A 21415-nucleotide genomic window follows, 5' to 3' on the forward strand; every position below is an offset into this window, starting at 1 on the left:
TGAGTCTTGGGCAGTGTGCTTCCTCATTTCACCTTCCCTTCCTATCTCTGGAACTCTTCCAAGGGTAGGTTTGTACTGCTCAATATGGTAAGGTGTAGGCAAAGGTTATGGCCAATAAACAGCAGAGAACTTTCCTACTTTATTTGACTCCTTTTCTGTTATCAGACCACAAAGCTTCGAGGCTTTATGAGGAATGGTGTGTGTGTGTGTGTGTGTGTGTGTGTGTACATACATGTGAGAAGTAACTTTGTTCTCTGTGGATCTCGGTTCCTCTATTTGTAAGATCAAAGAATTTGACCAGATGATCTTTGCTTCAACATGGGGACTCCATGACTCTCATTCTAGGTAAGTTGCTGGGCCATGGCCAACTGGTTCCAAGTCTCCTTTCTTCTGCAGAATGGGCAATTTCAGAACTAGGATTTAATGTGTCAAAATAGGGCTTCCCTGGTAGAGAATCTGCTTGCAATACAGGAGACCCCAGTTTGATTCCTGGGTCAGGAAAATCCCCTGGAGAAGGGATAGGATACCCACTCCAGTATTCGTGGGCTTCCCTGGTGGCTCAGATGGTAAAGAATCTGCCTGCAATGTGGGAGACCTGGGTTGGGATGATCCCCTGGAGGAGGGCATGGCAACCCACTCCAGTATTCTTGCCTGAAGAATTCCATGGACAGAGGAGACTGGCGGGCTACAGTCCATGGGGTTGCAAAGAGTCAGACACAACTGAATGACTAAGCACAGCACAGCCGGTATGAATATAATATTATTCTGATCATTATTTTCAGCCTCATTAACTCCCCTTTCCTAACAGAGGGTGGATACAGGCAACAGTGTGCTACCATTTATTCATTCAAAAACAGGTTGGAATCTACTGGGGATTCAACAGCACACAAAACACAGGCTTTGACCCTACAGAGAGGATAGTTGAAGGCAGGAAGTACCACTGCATGGTGTGAACCACAAAGCAGGACAGGCTTTAAGAAGCTGACAGAGGTGGTACTTTAACAAAATCCCAAGAAGGCCCTATGCCTATTTTGTTGTTTCATTTTTAAGATACTGCTTTTATTTGTATCTATAATCATTTTGAACTGTGGTGTTGGAGAAGACTCTTGAGAGTCCCTTGGACTGCAAGGAGATCCAACCAGTCCATTCTGAAGGAGATCACTCCTGGGTATTCTTTGGAAGGACTGATGCTAAAGCTGAAACTCCAGTACTTTGGCCACCTCATGCGAAGAGTTGACTCACTGGAAAAGACTCTGATGCTGGGAGGGATTGGGGGCAGGAGGAGAAGGGGATGGCAGAGGATGAGATGGCTGGATGGCATCACCGACTCGATGGACGTGAGTTTGAGTGAACTCTGGGAGTTGGTGATGGACAGGGAGGCCTGGTGTGCTGTGATTTATGGGGTTGCAAAGAGTCGGACATGACTGAGCGACTGAACTGAACTGACTGACAATCATTTTAGAAATTAATTTCTTGGGGGAATATGTTGTTACAAGCAACTAAACTAAAAGTCTTTAACATTTCATTTGCAAAATCTTGTTATTTAATGATTTAACAGCTCCAGAAAAAATTAAGTCAAATGATCAATCCATATTATTTTTTCATGTACATAAAAATCACACACATTAAATCAGTACAATTAATTACATTTCATTGGGAATTTATATTCACTTTATGAGTCTGGAGTAGAGAGACCTTTTAAATAGCCCTGTTGACAAAGGCATTATCCCTTGCCCACATTTAAAATATATCCCAGTCAGGATTTCCCTCATGGTCCAGTAGCTAAGACTGTGCTCCCAATGCAGGGGTCCACATTTGATCCCTGGTCAGGGAACTAGACCCCATGCTGCAACTAAAGATCCCATGTGCCACAACTAAGTCACCAAATAAATAAATAAAAATATTTTAAAATAAGTAAAATAAAATATATCCTAGGGAATTCCTTGGCGGTCCAATGGCTAGGACTTGGGGCGTCTACTGCTGAGGGCTCAGTTCAATCTCTGGTAGGGTAACCAAGATTGGAACTAAGATCCTGCCAGCCACCAGCTGGGGCAAAAAAAGAAAATATCCTAAAGTATAAGGCGAAAATACCATTGACTATATTATGCTTAAATATCTCAAAAAGGAAACAGAATGAAACAAAATAAAGTTAAAAGGAAACTATTGAACTTAAACTGTGTTGAAAATTGTGAATATTCTCTGAAATTAGAGCCAAAAATCTCCATTAAAATATAAATGAGAGGGGGGGACGTTTGAGTAGGGAGGCAAAATTGATCCCATACCCTTCAATCTGACTCCTGGTCACAGACTGACCATGGCCTGTTACGTAACCAGATCAAGTCCTGACCCTGACAAGACAGTGACCCTGATCACAACCTAACTCCTGGTCACAATGTGACCCCCTGTTTCAGGTGGGAGTACTGATAGGTGGTGAGGAATGGAGTAGGCTGGGATCCCGGAATGAGCTGTGCCCAGTTTTTCAATCTGCACAGGCCCAAGAAGGCCACCTCAGGGCCCGGTGAGCAGCGCTCCGCCCAGAAGCGAGACCAGTAGAAGGGCTGAGGCGACGGCAGAGAGCGGCGACTGGCTCATGCGCAGAGAGATCCGTCCGTTCCCCGCGCCGAGGGCGGCGTGCAAGGGCGGGACACCCGCGCGGCCCTACTTCTGATTGGTCGCAGATGGGCAGAAAGGGGCGGGGCCGGGGCGGAGCGCGCGGCGCGCGGCCTGGCGGGCGTGTTAACGGCTGTTAGGCAAGCTGAGGGGGCCGAGCCGCTGTCCGTGGCAGACGTGGTCGCAGCGGTTGGTGTTTCTGAGTGAGGGGTTTTGCTGCTCGCTTTCAAGCCCACGTAAGTCCTCTTCTCTCCCGGGCCTTCGTTGGACTGACAAACCCTGTGCCCTCCTTGGAGAACCCCGGCAGAGCCTCGGGCACGGTCGACCTGCCTCCGTGGGGGCCGAGGGAGAGCGAAGAGCATGCGCAGAGCGGCTGAGCTGGCCGCCTTGGGTCTCTCACGCCCCGGCTTTCTGAAATAACGCCCCCCGCTTTCATCGCCTTGCTCTCTCCATCCCTCATTCCACAGCAATTGCGGGACCTCTGTGAGGTACAGTCCCGGTCCCGGTCGCCAGGGCACGGCGGGAGGGACGTTCCTTGCCCTCTAGGAGCGCGTAGCCCTGCGAGAGTAGACGTCAACCGGGTGGTTGTGCCGGGTGGAGAAGTACGGAGCGCGGAACCCTAGGCACCAACAGGTCTGAGGGGGCGGGGAGCCCTCCCCGAGGAAGCGAAGTTTGAGCCAAGATTTGGAGCATGAATAGAGAAGGAAGGCCGGAGGGACCGAGAGCGCTCGTGAAGGCGCTGGGATGGAATTTCTGAGCCGGCACTGTTTTGCTTCCCCCTCCACAAGCTATTTAACAGTGTCTGGAGACGTTTTGGGTTCTCACAACTCTGGGATTGTTCCTGGCATCCCATGGGTAGATAGATGTCAGGGGTGCTGCTGAACAGCCTGCAGGACAGCCCTACATCAAAGACTTACCGACTCCAGTGTCAGTAGTACCAGGATTGAGGATCCCTGCTATAGACAGGGAGGAGCTGGTTCTCTGGATGCACATAGTGTGTTGAAGCTTATTTATTCAGTAGAGGGTGTTCAGCACATTAAACGGAAGGATCAGAACCCTGTTTGTCCTCTGCACCAGTCTACTTCCACCACATGGCACAGAGCCAGGCAAATAGGCACTCAGTAAATTTTGGTTGATGAATTGAATACTGTGTGCTAGGAAGGGAGGGGTGGTGATACAAGGACGATTAAGATAACCATGCTTCATTTCTTGCCCTTAGGCCTTGTATGTTTTATAATAATTTGATGGTGTGGTGTGTTTCAGGACTCCTTTGTAAAGGCAACATCTTGGCCCTTTAGATCTGGTTCGATGAATGATCAAGGCGATGAAAATAGTGTAATGCTGTGAGATTCTTCGTGTGTATGTGTCAACTGTCTGTATCCCTTCAAATCCTCTCCGGTCTTGATGTGGTTCTCTCAACAGCTGCCAAATGTATTCCACACTAAGATTATAATTCTTCAAAGGAGGAATACTTAACAACAGTCAAAATCTAGTTCTTGGATAGCAACTTGGGAAATAGAGCTTGGGTGGTGACCAATGACAAAATGAACAAATTATATGAGCTGCCCCAGCTCCTAAGTGCTTTGGCATTTGCAGCTCTGGCTATGTCTGAGACAGAAACTCCAACTTGTGGTGGCTTAGTAACTACCTCATAGGTTTGATGTGAGTATTAAACATAAGACATGATACTATAGAATCTTTAGCACAGTGCTTGATGGGTAGTAAGGACTGGCATACCTCAGAGATATTGTGGGTAGGGTTCCAGACCACCAGAATAAATGGAGTCACACAAATTTTTTTGGTTTCTCAGTATGTATATGTTATGTTTATACTTTACTGTAATCCATTAAGTATGCAATAGCATTATGTCTTTTAAAAATGTACACGCCTTTATTAAAAAATACTTTATTGCTAAAAAATTCTAACCATCATCTAAACCCTCAGTGATTTGTAATCTCTGCTAATTTGCCAGTAGAGGATTCTGCCTTGATGTTAATGGCTGATGACTGAATGAGGTGATGGTTGCTGAATGTTGGGGTGGCTGTGGCAATTTCTTAAAATAAGACAACAGTGAAGTTTACTGCATTGATTGACTTTTCCTTTCACAAACAATTTTTCTGTAACATGTAAAGCTGTTTAATGGTATTTTCCCCATGGTGTAACTTCTTTCAAAACCAGTCAGTCCTCTCAAACCCTGCTACTGCTCTATCAACTAAGTTTATGTAGTATTCTAAATCCTTTGTTGTCATTTCGACAGTCTTGACAGCATCTTGACTGGAAGTAGTTCCATCTCAAGAAACCACTTTCCTCATCCATAAGAAGCATCTCTTCATCTTTTAAAGTTTTATTATGAGATTGCAGTAATTCAGTCACATCTTCAGGCTCCACGTCTAATTTTAGTCCTCTTGCTAGTTCTACTACTCCTGCAGTTACAATAGTAGTATCAAAGTTCACTAATCACAGCTCCCCATAACGGATGTAATAATGTTGAAAAAGCTTGGAATATTGCAAGAATCACCAAAATGTGACACACAAAGTGAGCAAATGCTGCAGGAAAAAAATGGCATCCATAGACTTGCTTGACACCAGAGTTGCCACAGATCTTCAGTTTGTTAAAAAAATGGAATCTGTGAAGCTCAGTAAAGTGAAGTGCAATAAAAAAAAGACGTATGCTTGTACTTACTACATGTTGAATTTGTTGAATGAATTGTTCTGTAGTTTAAACAGCTTTGAAAGTAGAAATTATCGGTGTTGGGTTCTTTTCTTCTGTCTGCCTGCATTCATTTTTACCTCTCTTGGCTGTATAATTGGCTATTTGTATTACTTCTTATGCATTCATTTCTCTCACTTTTATCTCAAGAAGTCTGTCTCTTTCAAATGTCTCTAAAAATTTCCACCAGTAGCCCATCTACTTGTAAACTTAAGTAGGAAGAAGTTAAGAATTATTTATTCTGTATTGTATTACTCCTTATGGGAGTTTTTTTGAGATTTAATTCACATAAAATTCAGTTTTACGTGTGTGCAATTCAGAGGTTTTAGTGTACTCACAAGCTTGCACAGCCATCATCACTATCTAATCTCAGCATTTTGTTCAGGCTGGTCAGAAACTCCCTGCCCTCCTCTTATTCCCCATCAACCACTCATCTACTGTCTTTATGGATTTGCCAGTTGTGGACACTTTGTATAAATGGATTCATACAATATATGGCCTTTTGTACTTGTCCTCCTTTACTTAATATATTATTTCCAGTGTTCATCCATGTTGTAGCAGGTATCAATACTTCATTCCTTTTTTGCTGCCTACTAATATTCCATTGTATGAATATACCACATTTTATTTGAAAAAGAAAGTGAAAGTCGCTCAGTTGTGTCCAACTCTTTGCAACCCCATGGACTGTATAGTTCATGGAACTCTCCAGGCCAGAATACTGGAGTGGGTAGCCTTTCCCTTCTCCAGGGGATCTTCCTGACCCAGGAATCGAACCAGGGTCTCCTGCATTGCAGACTGATTCTTTATGAATTGAGCTGTGATGGAAGGCCACGTTTTATTTATCCATCAGCTAATGGACATTTCTTTCCACTTTTTGGCCACTTTATAATGCTGCTATGAAGATTAATGTACAAGATTTTGTGTTGACATACATTTGGAGCTGCTGAGTCATAGGATAAATCCATGTTTTAACTGAGAATTCTTTTGTTATCCCATTTTCAACTCCTCTGAATTTGGAAAGGTTTCAGAATTTAATGGGCCAATCTTTTTTTATTTTAAAAAAGGGGATGATATTGACCGGTATCACTAGTAGGTAGACCATCCTTCGGTGTCACCGTAAAACACTGAATAATACTAGCCATAAATGGAAACTGTTTAACTGCACAAAGTTTCTCTTACCCAGTATGTGGAGACCTGGGATTTCAGGGGATCGTACAATTTCTGTTGTAGATGCAGTGAATTAGGGTTTGTTGTTGTTACTAAGAAAAAACTGCAGAGGTCAGTAAAGCACATTAGGGAAAACGTACCGTATAGCCTTTTTTTTCCTTCCAAAGTTAAATTTCACCTCTAAGAATTGTGTTCTGTGGATAGAGTTTGTCCCAAACTCTGAAAGTCAGTCACGTCCGACTCTTTGCGACCCATTTTGCACTGCAGGTGGATTCTTTAACAGCTGAGCCACAAGGGAAGCCCAAGAATACTAGAGTGGGTAACCTATCCCTTCTCCAGGGGATCTTCCTGACCCAGAAATTGAACCATGGTCTCCTGTATTGCAGGTGGATTCTTCACCATCTGAGCTATCAGGGAAGCCCCATGGGCTCTTATAAATTCAAAGTTTCTAAATTGATAATTTATCTTCCAGGAATTGTACTTTTTCACTTTCTATTAACATAAAATGTTAATATGCCAAGTATAATAAAAGCATTAATAAAACACTTAATATGTATCAGACACCATTGTAAGTTAATCCTAAATGAGAACAAATTAGGTCCTGTTTTTATCCTCATTTTTATAGGAAGGAGCTGAGGCACAAAGATATTAAGAAATTTGCCCAAGATTACACAGCTAATACATTGCTCATTTGTTGTTCAGTTGCGTCCAACTCATTGTGATCCCATGGACTATAGCATGCCAGGCTTCCCTGTCCTTGACTGTCTCCTGGAGCCTGCTCAAACTCATGTCCATTGAGTTAGTGTTGCCATCCAGCTATCTCATCCTCTGTTGCCCCCTTCTCCTCCCACCCTTAGTCTTTCCCAGCATCAGGGTCTATTCCAATGCATTGGCTCATGTCCAACTTCAAACCTGAGCTGTCTGATTGAGAGTCAGTGCTCTGAGCCACTTCTCTTACTCTGTGCTGCCTCTCAAGTACTATACATACACAAGATATTATTTGCTATTATTAGTTACAGCTAATTAAAGCTTTTGTTTGTACAACTAGTAATCAGACTTATACTGAATTCTTAGATCCTACCATTAGAATAAGTATAAATGTTTTATTTAAGTAATGGGGAAATGGGAAGAAAATCTCATGTTCCCAGCTGAGGATTGGAGTTCTGCTTTTGACCAAGAATTCTGTCCATCATTGTACATCATATGACTAACTTTCATTACTGGAGGAATTGGGGAATTCATTTTATGTTCATCAGGATTGAAGCTATAATACTTTGCTGTTGTTTTGGTTACTTAGTTTTTTTCCTACCTCACTCTTCCATCCCATTCCAGCAGGTAAGAATATCTTTGGCAGCTTTTTAATTAAAGTAATATTATTTTTAATTTTTGCAATAATCAGAAGGGTTCTAGACCTTATAGGATCAGTATTGAGAATCTCTGTTTGGTTCTAGGTGTTTTCTTCTTGCTTTGGGAGAAGTAGAGTGAAATATTGGGAGTTGCTTTGCCTTAAAAAAATATCCTTAGGAGTAAAACATGTGGAAGAATACTTGAATACTTTGTATGCATTTGGCAGTTTCAGCTGAATGGGAATGAATTACAGGGAATTAAAAGATAATGGAGAGATCTGACTGCTTCCTTTATTTTACAGCTGGCTCAAGTAACTGTGTTCGTGGCCATGCAGGATAAATACCCAAGTGAGAGGATCTCTCATGCCACCTCACCAGGTGAGTAGTCAAAGTTTTCTGGATTAAATTCTGACCATTGGTCTATTATTTTATAACGGAAATTTCCTTAAAAGGAAATACTGAACAAACAAGCATCCACTGAAATGCTGGTACCAAAAGAACAAAAATGATGTGGGGCTACATTGAATAGAAAAATAGATCTCTCTGAGAGAATAACTATTTATCTCTCGTGCTACATGGCTTCCAACAAGACCACGTGATTGATTATTGAGGGGGGCATATAAAGGATTGGAACAAAACACGACTTTGGAACATAGTTCCATTTGAAATCAGAGAAACAAGCATAAATTACTGTGGTCTATGTTGTCTTTGTAGTCCTGTGGGTGGGTCAGTCATCTGCTAGCCCACAAAGATCGGAATTCTTGGATGGCAGCAGTCTCACTTATGTTGTCACTAGAGACTCAGAAATTTATCTCTAGAATGGATTTAAAGGATTTTGAAAGCTCAGTTGATATCCTCAGTTACTATGTTAAAAGTATATATGTATATTTTATATATATATTAAAACATGTAAATATGTATATACACTCAATAGACAACATTAAGTGAAGGGCTTCCCATGTGGCTCTGCTGGTGAAGAATCCACCTGCAATGTGGGAGACCTGGATTCGATACCTGGGTTGGGAAGATCCCCTGGAGAAGGGAAAGGCTACCCACTTCAGTATTCTTGCCTGGAAAATTCCATGGGCAGAGGAGCCTGGAAGGCTCATACACACTCAATAGGCAACATTTAAGTAGATATGGTATATTCAAATAGGAAGTACCATTTTAGAAAAATAACTTTTGCATTCTGGTACATTTATGAAGAAAGAATACATTTATGGAACTAATGATATGTTTTCTTTAACTTTAAAAACCTTACAGTGCCTTATAACAGACATTTTGACAGGTATGTTATTTTCTTCTAGGCATATGGCCTTGCATATAGTAAGCACTTTGAAAAAATTCAAGAGTCATTCAGCAAATATTTATTGAACATCTGCTATGCACTGTCTTAGGACTAAATGTACAGTTTCTTAGGACAGCTATGTATAGTGCAAGTTTTGGAATGCAGCAGTTCCTGTCAGCTCACTGCCTTTCTGTGCATTGTTCACTGTGGTCTCTTGTTTGATTGATCATGGCCCACGAGCCAATAATAGGACACATGGCATAACACAGAACTCACACACTTCAGATAATCAGTCTCTGTAATTGTACCAAAGCACGCTTTCATTTCAGCAAATCTTTCTTTTAGAATTGATATTTGGAGTGGCTGACTAGGAAGATGGTAGAAGTGAAGAAAAAGATTAGTAGTAGTAACAGGAAGTGGTTTCCAAGATGAGGCCCTCAATGGATTTTTCACTGTTTCAAAAAACATGATAAATTATACACTTACTGGAGAGATAATGCCATATAGACTCACCAGGAAGTCAAATTTCTTTGCTTCTGGCTAGAATTTTGTTAATTTAGTATAGTAACACTGGCTAATCTTATGCTGATCAGAGGCTTTAATTTTTGGCTGTGTTTTCTACTAAAGATTATTACAGATTACTGTGTATATATAGATGCTTTCAAATCAGACAGTCCCCTGAGACCCAAAGAATAAAAGGAGTTCTTGGGGAAAGTGAGAATATCTTCAGTAGAAAGTAAAAGTAAGGGTAGGGAAAAAAGAAGCAAAAGTAGGTTGGTTCAGAAGGTGGGAGAAGCACTAAATTCAAATATCATTTGCTTCCCACTAGATCATAGAGTGTGTAGAAACATATTTTACACACTCAGATTCTGACACTTCAAATGGATAAGCAGCTGCCATTACCTGTTTGTTTACATGGATCATCTCAGATAAAGTTTAGAAAAATTACAGTGATTTTTAAAAAATAATTTGAATTTAATTCTTTTTTTTAATGAATTTATTTCTTTGCTAATATGTTCTTAAATCAAGTATTTATTGAACAATTCCTATCTACCAAGCCTCAAACAGCAAGCTGACAAAGTCAGATAAATTTCATCAGTCTTGTTTCATCTTACCTGCTCAGAAATTTTAGTAGTTCCTCTGCATTGCCTCCCAGAACCCTTCAGATTAACTTGTAAGACTTGCCTTGATCTGGATTCACTCTGCCCAGAAGGATACCCTGATTCATTCCCAAGTGGTGATTTACAAAGGACACTGGATTGCATGTTACCCTGTGGAGCATTTAGAAACATATGGGGGTATTTTCAGGTTTCACAGTGATGGTGGGATGGAGTGAGGTCTGTTACTGGCATTTAGGGGATGGGGAAGGACTAGGGATGCTTAACCATCCTGTAGTAGGTAGAGTATACATTGAAGAATTGTCAGACCCAGAATGCCAAGAGCACCTGTTGAGAAACCCTGCAAGAGGGAAAAATGTGGGTACTGAAATCAGAATAACATGGGTTCAAATCTCAGTTGTATCCTCTGTAAAATAGGGATTATAATACTTTTCACTAAGTAGGTAGATGAGACCACGTCTGTAAAGTGCCGTGGCTTCTAGATTTCAAAGAATGGAGCCGCTGTTAACTATTCCTGTCTCAGTACTCTTGGATCCTTGGTAGGTCTTTTTTTGTGTCTTTGAACATTCTCATCTCTTATGCTATTTCCATTTAGATTTAACTAATTCAAGGACTTCCCTGGTGGTTCAGTGGTTGAGAATCTGCCTTGCAATGCAGGGAACATGGGTTCGATCCCTAGTTTGGGAACTAAGATTCCACATGCCTTGGGGCAGCTGAACCTGTGTGCCACAACTGCTGAGCCCTAGTGTCTAGAGCCCGTGCTGAGACAAGAGAACCCACTGCAAGGAGAAGCCCAGCACCACAACTAGAGAGTAGCCCCTACTCGCCACAACTAGAGAAAGCCCACCTGCAGCAATGAAGAGTCCCCATGCCACAACAGAGACCCCGTGCAGCCATGAATGAATGGATGAATGCCTAATTTTAAAAAACATCATTAAAAAAAAAATAAAGTTAACTAATTCAGAGTAGCTGAAATAGGCACAGGAGGAAGAAAGGGGTGAGGTATGGCTCTTCTCTCACAGGTTTAAGTGATTTTTTAAAAAAAGTTGTGGAATTATACGAGCTGATTCACATTAACAGTGGGAAATGCTGGTTGTTTCAGGTTCCAGCGTGATTCAGAAGGGCAGTTCCCTGGGGACTGAATGGCAGACCCCAGTTATCTCAGAGGCCTTTCGGAGCCGCTTCAGTCGTTGTTCAAGTGTAGCCGACAGTGGGGACACAGCCATTGGCACATCGTGCTCGGACATCGCAGAGGGTAAGTTTGAATTAATGATTTGATTACCAAAATATGTTGTCGTTTTCAAATTGTATTTCAGGTGTATTGTCATTTCCAGAATATTCATAAGTCAATTTACTCAGAGTCCGCTTGATTCTTCCTATGCTATTCTCGTCACAACTGGTCCCTTCCTTTCAACTTCTGCTGTTTGTCCTGCCTGAACAGCTTCCTAATAGGTTTCTTGGCATCAGGTCTTTCCCTCTCCTGCCAGATTAATCTTAAATCCTGATTTCATAGTTTCCCTTTCCTGAAAATCCTCAACTGTTTCTGTTACTTGGAGGATAAAGGTCAGAGTCTTCAATTCTGTGATCTGTCCCTGTCCCATTCACACTTTTTGTTTGTTTGTTTGTTTGTTTTTGGCTGTGCTAGGTCTTCGTTGCTGCATGGGCTTTTCTCTAGTTGTGGAGAGCAGGACTTACTTTCTAGTTGCGGTACATTGGCTTCTCATTACAGTATCTTCCCTTGTTGGAGAGCATGGGCCCTAGGGTGTGCCAGCTTCAGTAGTTGCAGCTCCAGGGCTCTAGAGCACAAGCTCAGTAGTTGTGGGCACATGGGCTTAGTTGCTCAGTGGCATGTGGAATCTTCCTGGACCAGGGATTGAATCCTTGTCTCCTGCATTGGCAGGTGGATTCTTTACCACTGAGCCACCAGGGAAGCCCCAGACATATTTCTTACTGTCCTCAGGTATGTTGTCTTAACTATGCTATGAAAGCACAGAAAGCACAGAACTATTGTTTTTTTTTTTTGATACCTGAGCTCTTTCCTTCTTTAATCTGGACCCATTTGTGCTATTCTCATCTTCTCTTGCCCCTCCCAGCTATGTTGATCTTATTTTTCATGATTTAGTGAAGTGTCTTGACCAAACTTTGCACATCTCTTTCTCCCGTTACTGATCTTCCTTTTTGCAATCTTATACTTTATTTTTTCTGCCATATTTTTTCTGCCACTGGTTTTTGCACTTAAGTAATAGCTGTTAGGCTGCTTTGTAAATAATATATCCCAATAAAAAATTAAAAAGAAAAAACGGCAAAAAGCTGTAAGGTTGTACTTTACAAGATTTTTTTTTTTCTTTTCATTTAGATGGTGGGTTCCTAGGAGGACAGAAAATCTAGTGATAATAATTAACTACTGTTTATCAAATACTTTATGATGAATACTGCACTAAATTTTTTTTCATTAATACCATTAAGAACTCTATGCATTTTTTTTTTTAAGCACTGGGTCTTAGTTTTGGCACTTGAGATGTTTAGTTGTGACATATGAGATCTAGTTCCCTGACCAGAGAACAAACCCTGGCCCCCTGCAATGGGAGCATGGAGTCTTAATCACTGAATCAACAGGGAAGTCCCAAGAGATATTTTATTTCCAATCTACAAATGAGAAAGCTGAATTTCAAGAGTGATTAAATGAGCTGATTAAAGTCACAAAACAAATTACTTTGGTACTTTATCAGATGTCACACCCACTTGGATGGCTATAATCAAAAAGATAATAAGTGTTGGTGGGAATGTAGAGAAACTGGAGCCTGTACATTGCTGGTGGGAATGTAAAATGTTGCAGCTGCTTTGGAAAGCTGTTTGGCAATTCTTTAAAAGATTAAACATAGAGTTGCATCATGGCTCAGCTACTCCTGGGTATATATACTCAAGAGAAGATGAAAACATACATCCACACAACTTGTACACAAATGCTCATAGCAGCATTAGTTAATAATAATAACCGAAAAATGGAAACAACCCAATGTATCAGTTAACAAATAGATGAATAAAATGTTGTATATCCATATTATAGAATACTGTGGAGCAATAAAAAGAAATGAAGTATGAATACACCCCACAAACTGGATGAACTTTAAAAATCCAGTGCTGAGTAAAAAAAGCCATGCTGAGTAAAAAAAGCCAGACACAAAAGACCACATATTATATGATTCCATTTGTAAGTGTCCAAAATAGGCCAATTTATATAGAGACAGAAAGGAGATTTAGTGGTTGCCTAAGGCTATGACGGAGAAGGCAATGGCACCCCACTTCAGTACTCTTGCCTGGCAAATCCCATGGACGGAGGAGCCTGGTAGGCTGCAATCCATGGGGTCGATAAGAGTCGGACACGACTGAGCGACTTCACTTTCACTTTTCACTTTCATGTATTGAAGAAGGAAATGGCAACCCACTCGTGTTCTTGCCTGGAAAATCCCAGGGACAGGGGAGCCTGGTGGGCTGCCGTCTGTGGAGTCGCACAGAGTCGGACACAACTGAAGCAACTTAGGAGCAGTAGCAGCAGCAAGGCTATGAAGTTAGAGTAAATGCAGCATGACCTCTAGAGGGTAAAAAGGTTTCTTTGGTGATGATGAAAATGTTCTAAACTTGATTGTAGTGATGGTCACATAATTCTGTGAATATACTAAAAAAACATTGAATTGTGTGTCTTAAGTGGGTGAAAATTGTATGGTATGTGAACTATATCTCAGTAAAGCTGGTTTTTTTTAAAAATACTAGTACTGACTCCTGGGCACCTGGCATTTGTTTTGATAACTATGTGTATATGGGCACAGTGTCAATAAATATTGAGTAAATGGAATAATAGATTTTAATAGACAGGACTTTAAAAATCACTTAATCCAGTTCATTTTTGCAAATGAGTAACAAAAATTCCACACAGGGTTAAGTAACTTGCCTAATGTCACACAGCTAATTATCAAATTCAGGTCTCCCACCTGTAGTATTCTTTCCATCACTTGTGTAATCAAAAGTATTACTGTCAATGTACTTAGGACTTGTTAAGGTTTTGTCTACATGGGTAGTCATAGGATCTTTTTCATTTTGACTAAATAATTGAGTTTTGAAAAATCAAACAGTTGTCTAGATTTTTCCCCCTGTTGAATTGACTGGCTGTATCTCATCCAGTAAAATTGTTAGATAGATTGTGTGTAACTCTGCATGCTTTTTATATCTTTGGGGAAATTATATTTATATTTCCTTCCTAGTGCATTTTTATTTTTAATTTTTTTGTCTGAGTGTGTGGCTTGTTACCACAATTGATCTCAGTTACCCGACCAGAGATCAAACTTGGGTCCCCAGAGGTGAAAGCTCAGGGTCTTAACCACTGGACCACCAGGGAATTGCCAGTTATGTGTTCTTTTTTAAATTATAGTAGTCTTGACATGGTGGCCAAAGCCATTGATCTAGAAGTTTCTTTTAAAAGGATCTAAGGTTTCTTTTCTGCCATGTTATATACTGTGGTCTTAATTTTATTTTTTGCTTATTTTGTTCATGGCTATATCTTGGTTTATTTGGAGCCCAGGTGACAAGAACATTTGTGACTGGTATAAAATATAGTTCATTAGGTGTTCTTTCTTTCTATTTAAAGATTTTTTTATTTTATAATGGAGTGCAGCTGATTTACAATGTTGTGTTAATTTCAGGTGTATGGCAAAGTAATTCAGTTAAATATACACATATATCTATTCTTTTTCATATTCATTTCCCATTTAGAATATTATAAAATATTGAGTAGAGATCGCTGTGCTATACAGTAGGTCCTTGTTGATTACAATAGTATGTTAATCCCCAAATCCTAATTTTTCCCTCCCCTTCACCTTTCCCATTTGGTAACCGTAAATTCATTCTCTAAGTCTATGAGTCTATTTTCTGTTTGTAAATAAGTTTATCTGTATGATTTTTTTACGTTCCACATATAAGTGATATTATATGATATGATATTTATCTTTGTCTGACTCAGTATGATAATCTCCAGGTCCATTCATGTTATTGCAAATGGCTTTATTTCATTTTTCTTTCTTTTCTTTTTTATGGTTAAGTAATACTCCATTGAATATATGTACCACATCTTTATTCATTCATTTGCTGATGGACATTTAGGGTTTTTTGTTTCATTTTGCTTTTCCTGGTTGTTCTGTGCAACTTGTGGGATCTTAGTTCCCCAACTGAGGATTGAACCCAGGCCTCTGCAGTGAAAGCCTGGAGTCCTAACCATTGAACTGCCAGGGAATTCCCCATTTAGGTTTTTGATTCTACCCTTCACTAAGGTGTTTTACCTTGAAGATTCTCAAGGGACAGGATAGAGGTAGATACCTGAGAGCTCAGAAGTCTTTCAGTTTTTTGATAAAGACTGAAATCATCACTGGCTTATTTCAGACTACCGAACTTCATAAACCAGTAAGGGATATAGGAGAAGTGACCAAAATTTAGCAATAGCTAAGTCTGCCCCTTACCAAGAAAGGACGGTTGCTAGAAAGAATGAATTGTTTTTGGTGAGGGGTGGGAGTTGAGGGCCAGGGAGTATGTTTGAGGAAAGGAGAGGTTTAGAGATATATCCTTGAAGTGGCAAAAACCCAATGATTTGGTGAATTGTTCAGTTCAGTTGCTCAGTTGTGTCCAACTCTTAGTGACCCCATGAATTGCAGCACTCCAAGCCTCCCTGTCCATCACCAACTCCTGGAGTTCACTCAAACTCATGTCCATCTAGTCAGTGATGCCATCCAGCCATCTCAACCTCTGTCGTCCCCTTCTCCTCCTGCCCCCAATCCCTCCCAGCATCAGAATCTTTTCCATTGAGTCAACTCTTCGCGTGAGGTGGCCAAAGTATTGAAGTTTCAGCTTTAGCGTCAGTCCTTCCAGTGAACACCCAGGACTGATCTCCTTTAGAATGGACCAGTTCGATCTCTTTGCAGTCAAGGGACTCTCAGGAGTCTTCTCCAGCACCACAGTTCAAAACCATCAATTCTTCGGTGCTCAGCTTTCTTCACCGTCCAACTCTCACATCCATACATGACCACTGGAAAAACCATAGCCTTGACTAGATGGACCTTTGTTGGCAAAGTAATGTCTCTGCTTTTGAATATGCTATCTAGGTTGGTCATAACTTTCCTTCCAAGGAGTAAGCGTCTTTTAATTTTGTGGCTGCAGTCACCATCTGCAGTGATTTCGGAGCCCAAAAAAATGAAGTCTGACACTGTTTCCACTGTTTCCCCATCTGTTTCTCATGAAATGAGGGGACCAGATGCCATGACCTTCGTTTTCTGAATGTTGAGCTTCTCTTTCACTTTCCTCTTTCACTTTCCTCTTTCCTCTGTCACTTTCATCAAAAGCCTTCTTAGTTCCTCTTCACTTTCTGCCATAAAGGTGGTGTCATCTGCATATCTGAGGTTATTGATATTTCTCCCGGCAATCTTGATTCCAGCTTGTGCTTCTTCCAGCCCAGCATTTCTCATGATGTACTCTGCATATAAGTTAAATAAGCTGGGTGACAATATACAGCCTTGATGTACTCCTTTTCCTATTTGGAACCAATCTGTTGTTCCATGTCCAGTTCTAACTGTTGCTTCCTGACCTGCATACAGGTTTCTCAAGAGACAGGTCAGGTGTTCTGGTATTCCTGTCTCTTTCAGAATTTTCCACAGTTGATTGTGATCGACACAGTCAAAGGCTTTGGCATAGTCAATAAAGCAGAAATAGATGTTTTCCTGGAACTCTCTTGCTTTTTCGATGACCCAGCGGATGTTGGCAATTTGATCTCTGGTTCCTCTGCCTTTTCTAAAACCAGCTTGAACATCTGGAAGTTCACGGTTCATATATTGCTGAAGCCTGGCTTGGAGAATTTTGAGCATCACTTTACTAGCGTGTGAGATGAATGCAATTGTGCGGTAGTTTGAGCATTCTTTGGCATTGCCTTTCTTTGGGATTGGAATGAAAACTGACCTTTTCCAGTCCTGTGGCCACTGCTGAGTTTTCCAAGTATGCTGACGTATTGAGTGCAGCACTTTCACAGCATCATCTTTTAGGATTTGAAATAGCTCATATTAAAAAAATCTCATATCTCATATGCTAAATTTGAATAGCCTTTGAAAATTATAGAAGATAGTGACCCTTTTGAAAATGTGTTGCTGTTTTGTTTCAAAATGCTCTGAAACACAATCCAGACTTTAATGTAACTTGACATTTTATAGTACTTTCTCGGAATCACACAATTTCCTTAATGTAAATAGATAAACCCAGTAGATAAATGACAAGTGCTGACAGACTTCATTTCATCATCCATAGATGGACCATACTCACCAGAAAATTAGAGAAACAATATTCTTTTGGGGCAGTTGGTACCTTTCTTCGTGACTTAGGTTTTGGCATTACTCCTTTGGGCATTATAGGCTCAAAACTGAATTTGGTGAGACGTGAGAGAGCGTGGTGCCGTGGATGGAGGATGGAAGAAGGTGTTGCCGAGTTCAGCGCAGTAGTGGCCCTCACAACCACAATCTTCCTGTCTTCTCTTCCGTTATTATACTTGGAGAGTGGGGACCCTTGATGAGAGAATGTCATGGTATCACTATGGAAGATTTCAAGCAGAGAGCTTTCTAGTCTTAGAATCTTCATCACCACCAGTCTACCTTAACCCTGTGACTAGTTCTGGATTTAAGTTTCAGGACATCACAAATAGTGTCCTTTGACTCTTGAAATGTCCTTCTTTCTTGGTCCTGAGAAGCTGATGCATGTCATCAAAAATTACTGGTTGGTTTGCTTCTGGTTTGTTTTTACTATGGTATTTTATATAGCCCCACGATCATCTGAGTAGAGGAAATTAGATACTCTGCATACATTATAAGGGATAATTTGGCTTGCTTGTTTTTAAAGAACTGCTTACAAATGCATATGAGAAGATGATAGCAGATCTATACCCATTTAATTCTGGAAAAGGTTAGTCCTCATTGGCTGAGTGTGTTCTGTGTTGGTTGATGAAAATGGAACAAATTGGAGATCTGTTCTTCTCCACAGTAGATGTTGCTTAGTTTGGAAAGACTGTTGGACACAGTTGAGAAAGAGAGACGCTTCTGTTCCTCGTCCTTCTCTCTTGGTTCCCTGCCTGCTGAAGGCAATAGGTGTGTTTCCTCATATTCCTGCCTGTACTTTGCTTGTGGCCCTCTGCCCTGTGTTAGTTCTGTGACCTTGTAGTCCTCTTCACAGTAGCACTTGAAAGTTGGAAATAGTAAAAATGTGAACCTTCTGCAGCAGAGCCAATCGGAGAGTTGTCTCTCAAGACTAGGCAGGAGCTAAAGGAAACATAAATCCAGTCTCAAGGAAAGTGAAAAATCACAGTTATGTACAAACAAGGGGGTAAATAAAAGGCAAAGTAAAAAATAAGAGGATTTCAGTGTTTACCAGTTGAGAGTGCTCACTGTGCTAGAATGAAACCTGAGAGTTGCTAAGAATAACTTGACATATCCTGGCAGTCAGGTCTGGCGTGTGGGAGAGAGAGCAGAATCCTGATTCAGATGCAGTGCTCCCTGCCCCAGACACAAAGCAGCACTATCCAGTTTGCCTTATTCTTTGGATAGTTTAGATCCATTGTTCACCTTTGCTGTGGAGCTTTTGGAGATCAAAGAAGATTCCAGCAGCCCTTGGAAAAGACATTTTTATTAGATTGGATTATAGCTTAGAGTCGCCCAGCTCTTGGAAGAGTAGGACCTAATCCAGTTCCCTTAAGTAAGTGATTTTTTTTTTTTTAAGTTCAGTTTTCAGCTTTATTGACTGGCAGGATTTTAGTTGTGTCCGACTCTTTGCAACCCCGTGGAGTGTAGCCCACCAGGCTCCTCCGTCCATGGGATTCTTTGGGCAAGAATACTGGAGTGGGTTGCCATTTCTTTCTCCAGGGGATCTTTCCAACCCAGGGATCGAACCCAGGTCTCCCACATTGGAGGCAGACACTTTAACCTCTGAGCCACCAGGGAAGCCCTTTCAAATACAAAGGACAGTATAAATTAAAAGTGAAGCCAGTGTTACCTTTCTTTGGTTTGCCTTGGGAATGGCATTTGAGATCCTAGAACACACATCTCCCATTTAGGCTGCTATATTTTTCTGCCTGATACTTGTGAAAGTGCCCTCTCTGCCTGCTCTCAGGCAGAGAATGTCTGGCATAGCAGCCAAACTCAAAAAAAGCTTGCTCCTTTGATTTTGACTTACGGAAGACTATTCTCTCCACAGATTTTTGCAGTTCAAGTAGCAGTCCTTCTTTCCAGCCCATCAAAAGCCACGTAACCATTCCAACAGCCCATGTGATACCTTCTACTTTGGGGACCTCTCCTTCCAAGCCAAATTCTGCTGCCGGATCCTCTACCAAACTTCCTTTGTCAGGGTTGGCTGAAAGTGTGGGGATGACAAGAAATGGAGACCTCAGTTCAATGAAACGTTCTCCAGGCCTTTCTAGAGATTTCATGTATCTTTGTGGTGCTGCTGGAGAAAATGGAGTTGAGCAATCCTGGTTTCCAGCAGTGGGCCATGAAAGAGAAGAAGAAGCGAGAAAGTTTGATGTTCCCAATATGGAGTCTACCCTCAATCAGTCGGCAATGCTGGAGACACTTTATTCAGATCCCCACTACCGAGTCTACTTCCACAACCCAAGAACCGACACAAACAAGGAGCTATACAAAGGGTTGCCTGAGACCAAGAAGGCACCGGGCAGCGGGGCAGTATGTGAGCGGAATGGACCACACCCTGGCAGCAGTGGGGTTCTTCCTTTGGGACTCCAGCCTGCTCCTGGGCTCTCCAAGCCTCTACCTTCTCAGGTGTGGCAGCCGAATCCTGACCCTTGGCATTCCCGCGAGCGATCTTGTGAGCTCAGCACTTGTCGGCAGCAGCTGGAGTTGATCCGTTTACAGATGGAGCAAATGCAGGTAGAGGCCTTTCTTTCCTTGGACTTTGCAGTTTCTGTGCTTATCTTAGAACTATATAGGTTTTCTTATAAGTTTTGACTCCAAAGAAAGTGTTTGTAAAAAGGAGGGAAGATGTTTGTAGATAGGCAATCTTGTGAATGTCATCAAATCTGTTGGTTCTAAACACCAGATTGGTTCTCCAAAGCAGAGGGTTACAAAGAGAAACCCAGAAGTAGGACACTAACACTGATTATGTGTTATGTACTTACATAACAGTCACTAGGCTAGGTACTTTAACATACAGAATCTTATTTGATCCTTACTCTGATGAGGTAAATGTAGAAATTTACCAGGTTCTTGGAATAACTAATCTGTCCAGAGACACAGAGCTGGTTTAAGTGGCAGAGCTCTAGGGTTCAAAACTATCTTTTATTCCCGTATTCTTTCCACTGTACTACTTTTGTGTTTGTTGTTTTGTTTTGTTTTGTTTTTTGAAAGTTCTTGTACTTACTAAGAATGGGGAGAAAGGAAGCAAGACACATTCTCCTTTCCTGGTTGGTGAGGACATCTTAGCTTCTGATTTGCTTTTGTTCCAGATAAAGAAAGATAAACTGACCTTTTCTTAGAAACTAGAGCCTTTCTGAGCAGGGAGTGTCCAGTTGGCAGAAGTCTGTCAGGCAGGTTCTTTCCAGTCATGCATCAGAGCTAAAATTATTTCATAAACAGTGGGCCTTCTCCAACTGAGCCAAAGTGAATCTTGACTACAGACACAGCTGGGCACTTTATAGGTGCTTTCAGGTGCCTGTAGGTTAACATTAAGTCCCACTGGGCCTGTTTGTCTTCCAGCTTCAGAATGGAGCCGTCTGCCACCATCCTGCTGGTTTTTCTCCTTCATTGCCCACGTTAGACCCAGCACAATGGATGAGCATCTTGAACAGTAATGAACACCTTCTGAAGGAAAAGGAGCTCCTTATTGACAAGTAAGGGGGCAAGGGGCCATAGGCCCCCAACTGATGACATCTCCCCAAGGGCAGTGCATCCTCCTCTGTTTAGACCCCTACTTTGCCTCATGATAAGTAGCCTAGTTCTGTGTGTGAATAATATGATAGGTTTGTTACATATCTCTGTAGGGGCTGTGGGGAATGCCTAGAGGAGGCAGCTGGGTCTTTGCAGCTGATCTTTCTTCATTTTGCCTCAGTCAGTTTTCTTCTTTGCATTTCCTCCTTCACCACTACCCGAGA

The 21415-nt window shown here is 41.4% G+C and overlaps 1 protein-coding gene across 3 annotated transcripts in view; it reads left to right on the forward strand.

The window, feature by feature from the left end:
* The first annotated feature begins 2705 nt into the window (after positions 1-2705).
* Positions 2706-21415, forward strand: part of CEP85 (centrosomal protein 85) — a 36321-nt gene continuing 17611 nt past the window's right edge. Inside the window, exons 1-5 of one of the 3 annotated variants that reach the window (XM_086329250.1) lie at positions 2706-3098; positions 8136-8211; positions 11342-11494; positions 19507-20195; positions 21021-21154. In XM_086329250.1, the coding sequence (XP_086185376.1) occupies positions 8163-8211; positions 11342-11494; positions 19507-20195; positions 21021-21154 (1025 nt within the window). In that variant the 5' untranslated portion in view covers positions 2706-3098; positions 8136-8162. Of the gene's footprint in view, positions 3099-8135; positions 8212-11341; positions 11495-18770; positions 19009-19506; positions 20196-21020; positions 21155-21415 lie in introns of those variants that run through there. The other 2 variants (XM_086329241.1, XM_086329259.1) reach the window with 2 other exon arrangements.

This window comes from Bos grunniens, chromosome 2 (genome assembly GCF_055505025.1).
Source record: "Bos grunniens cultivar Pamir isolate PY7600 chromosome 2, Bosgru_T2T1.0, whole genome shotgun sequence".
Classification (NCBI taxonomy): Eukaryota; Metazoa; Chordata; class Mammalia; order Artiodactyla; family Bovidae; genus Bos; species Bos grunniens.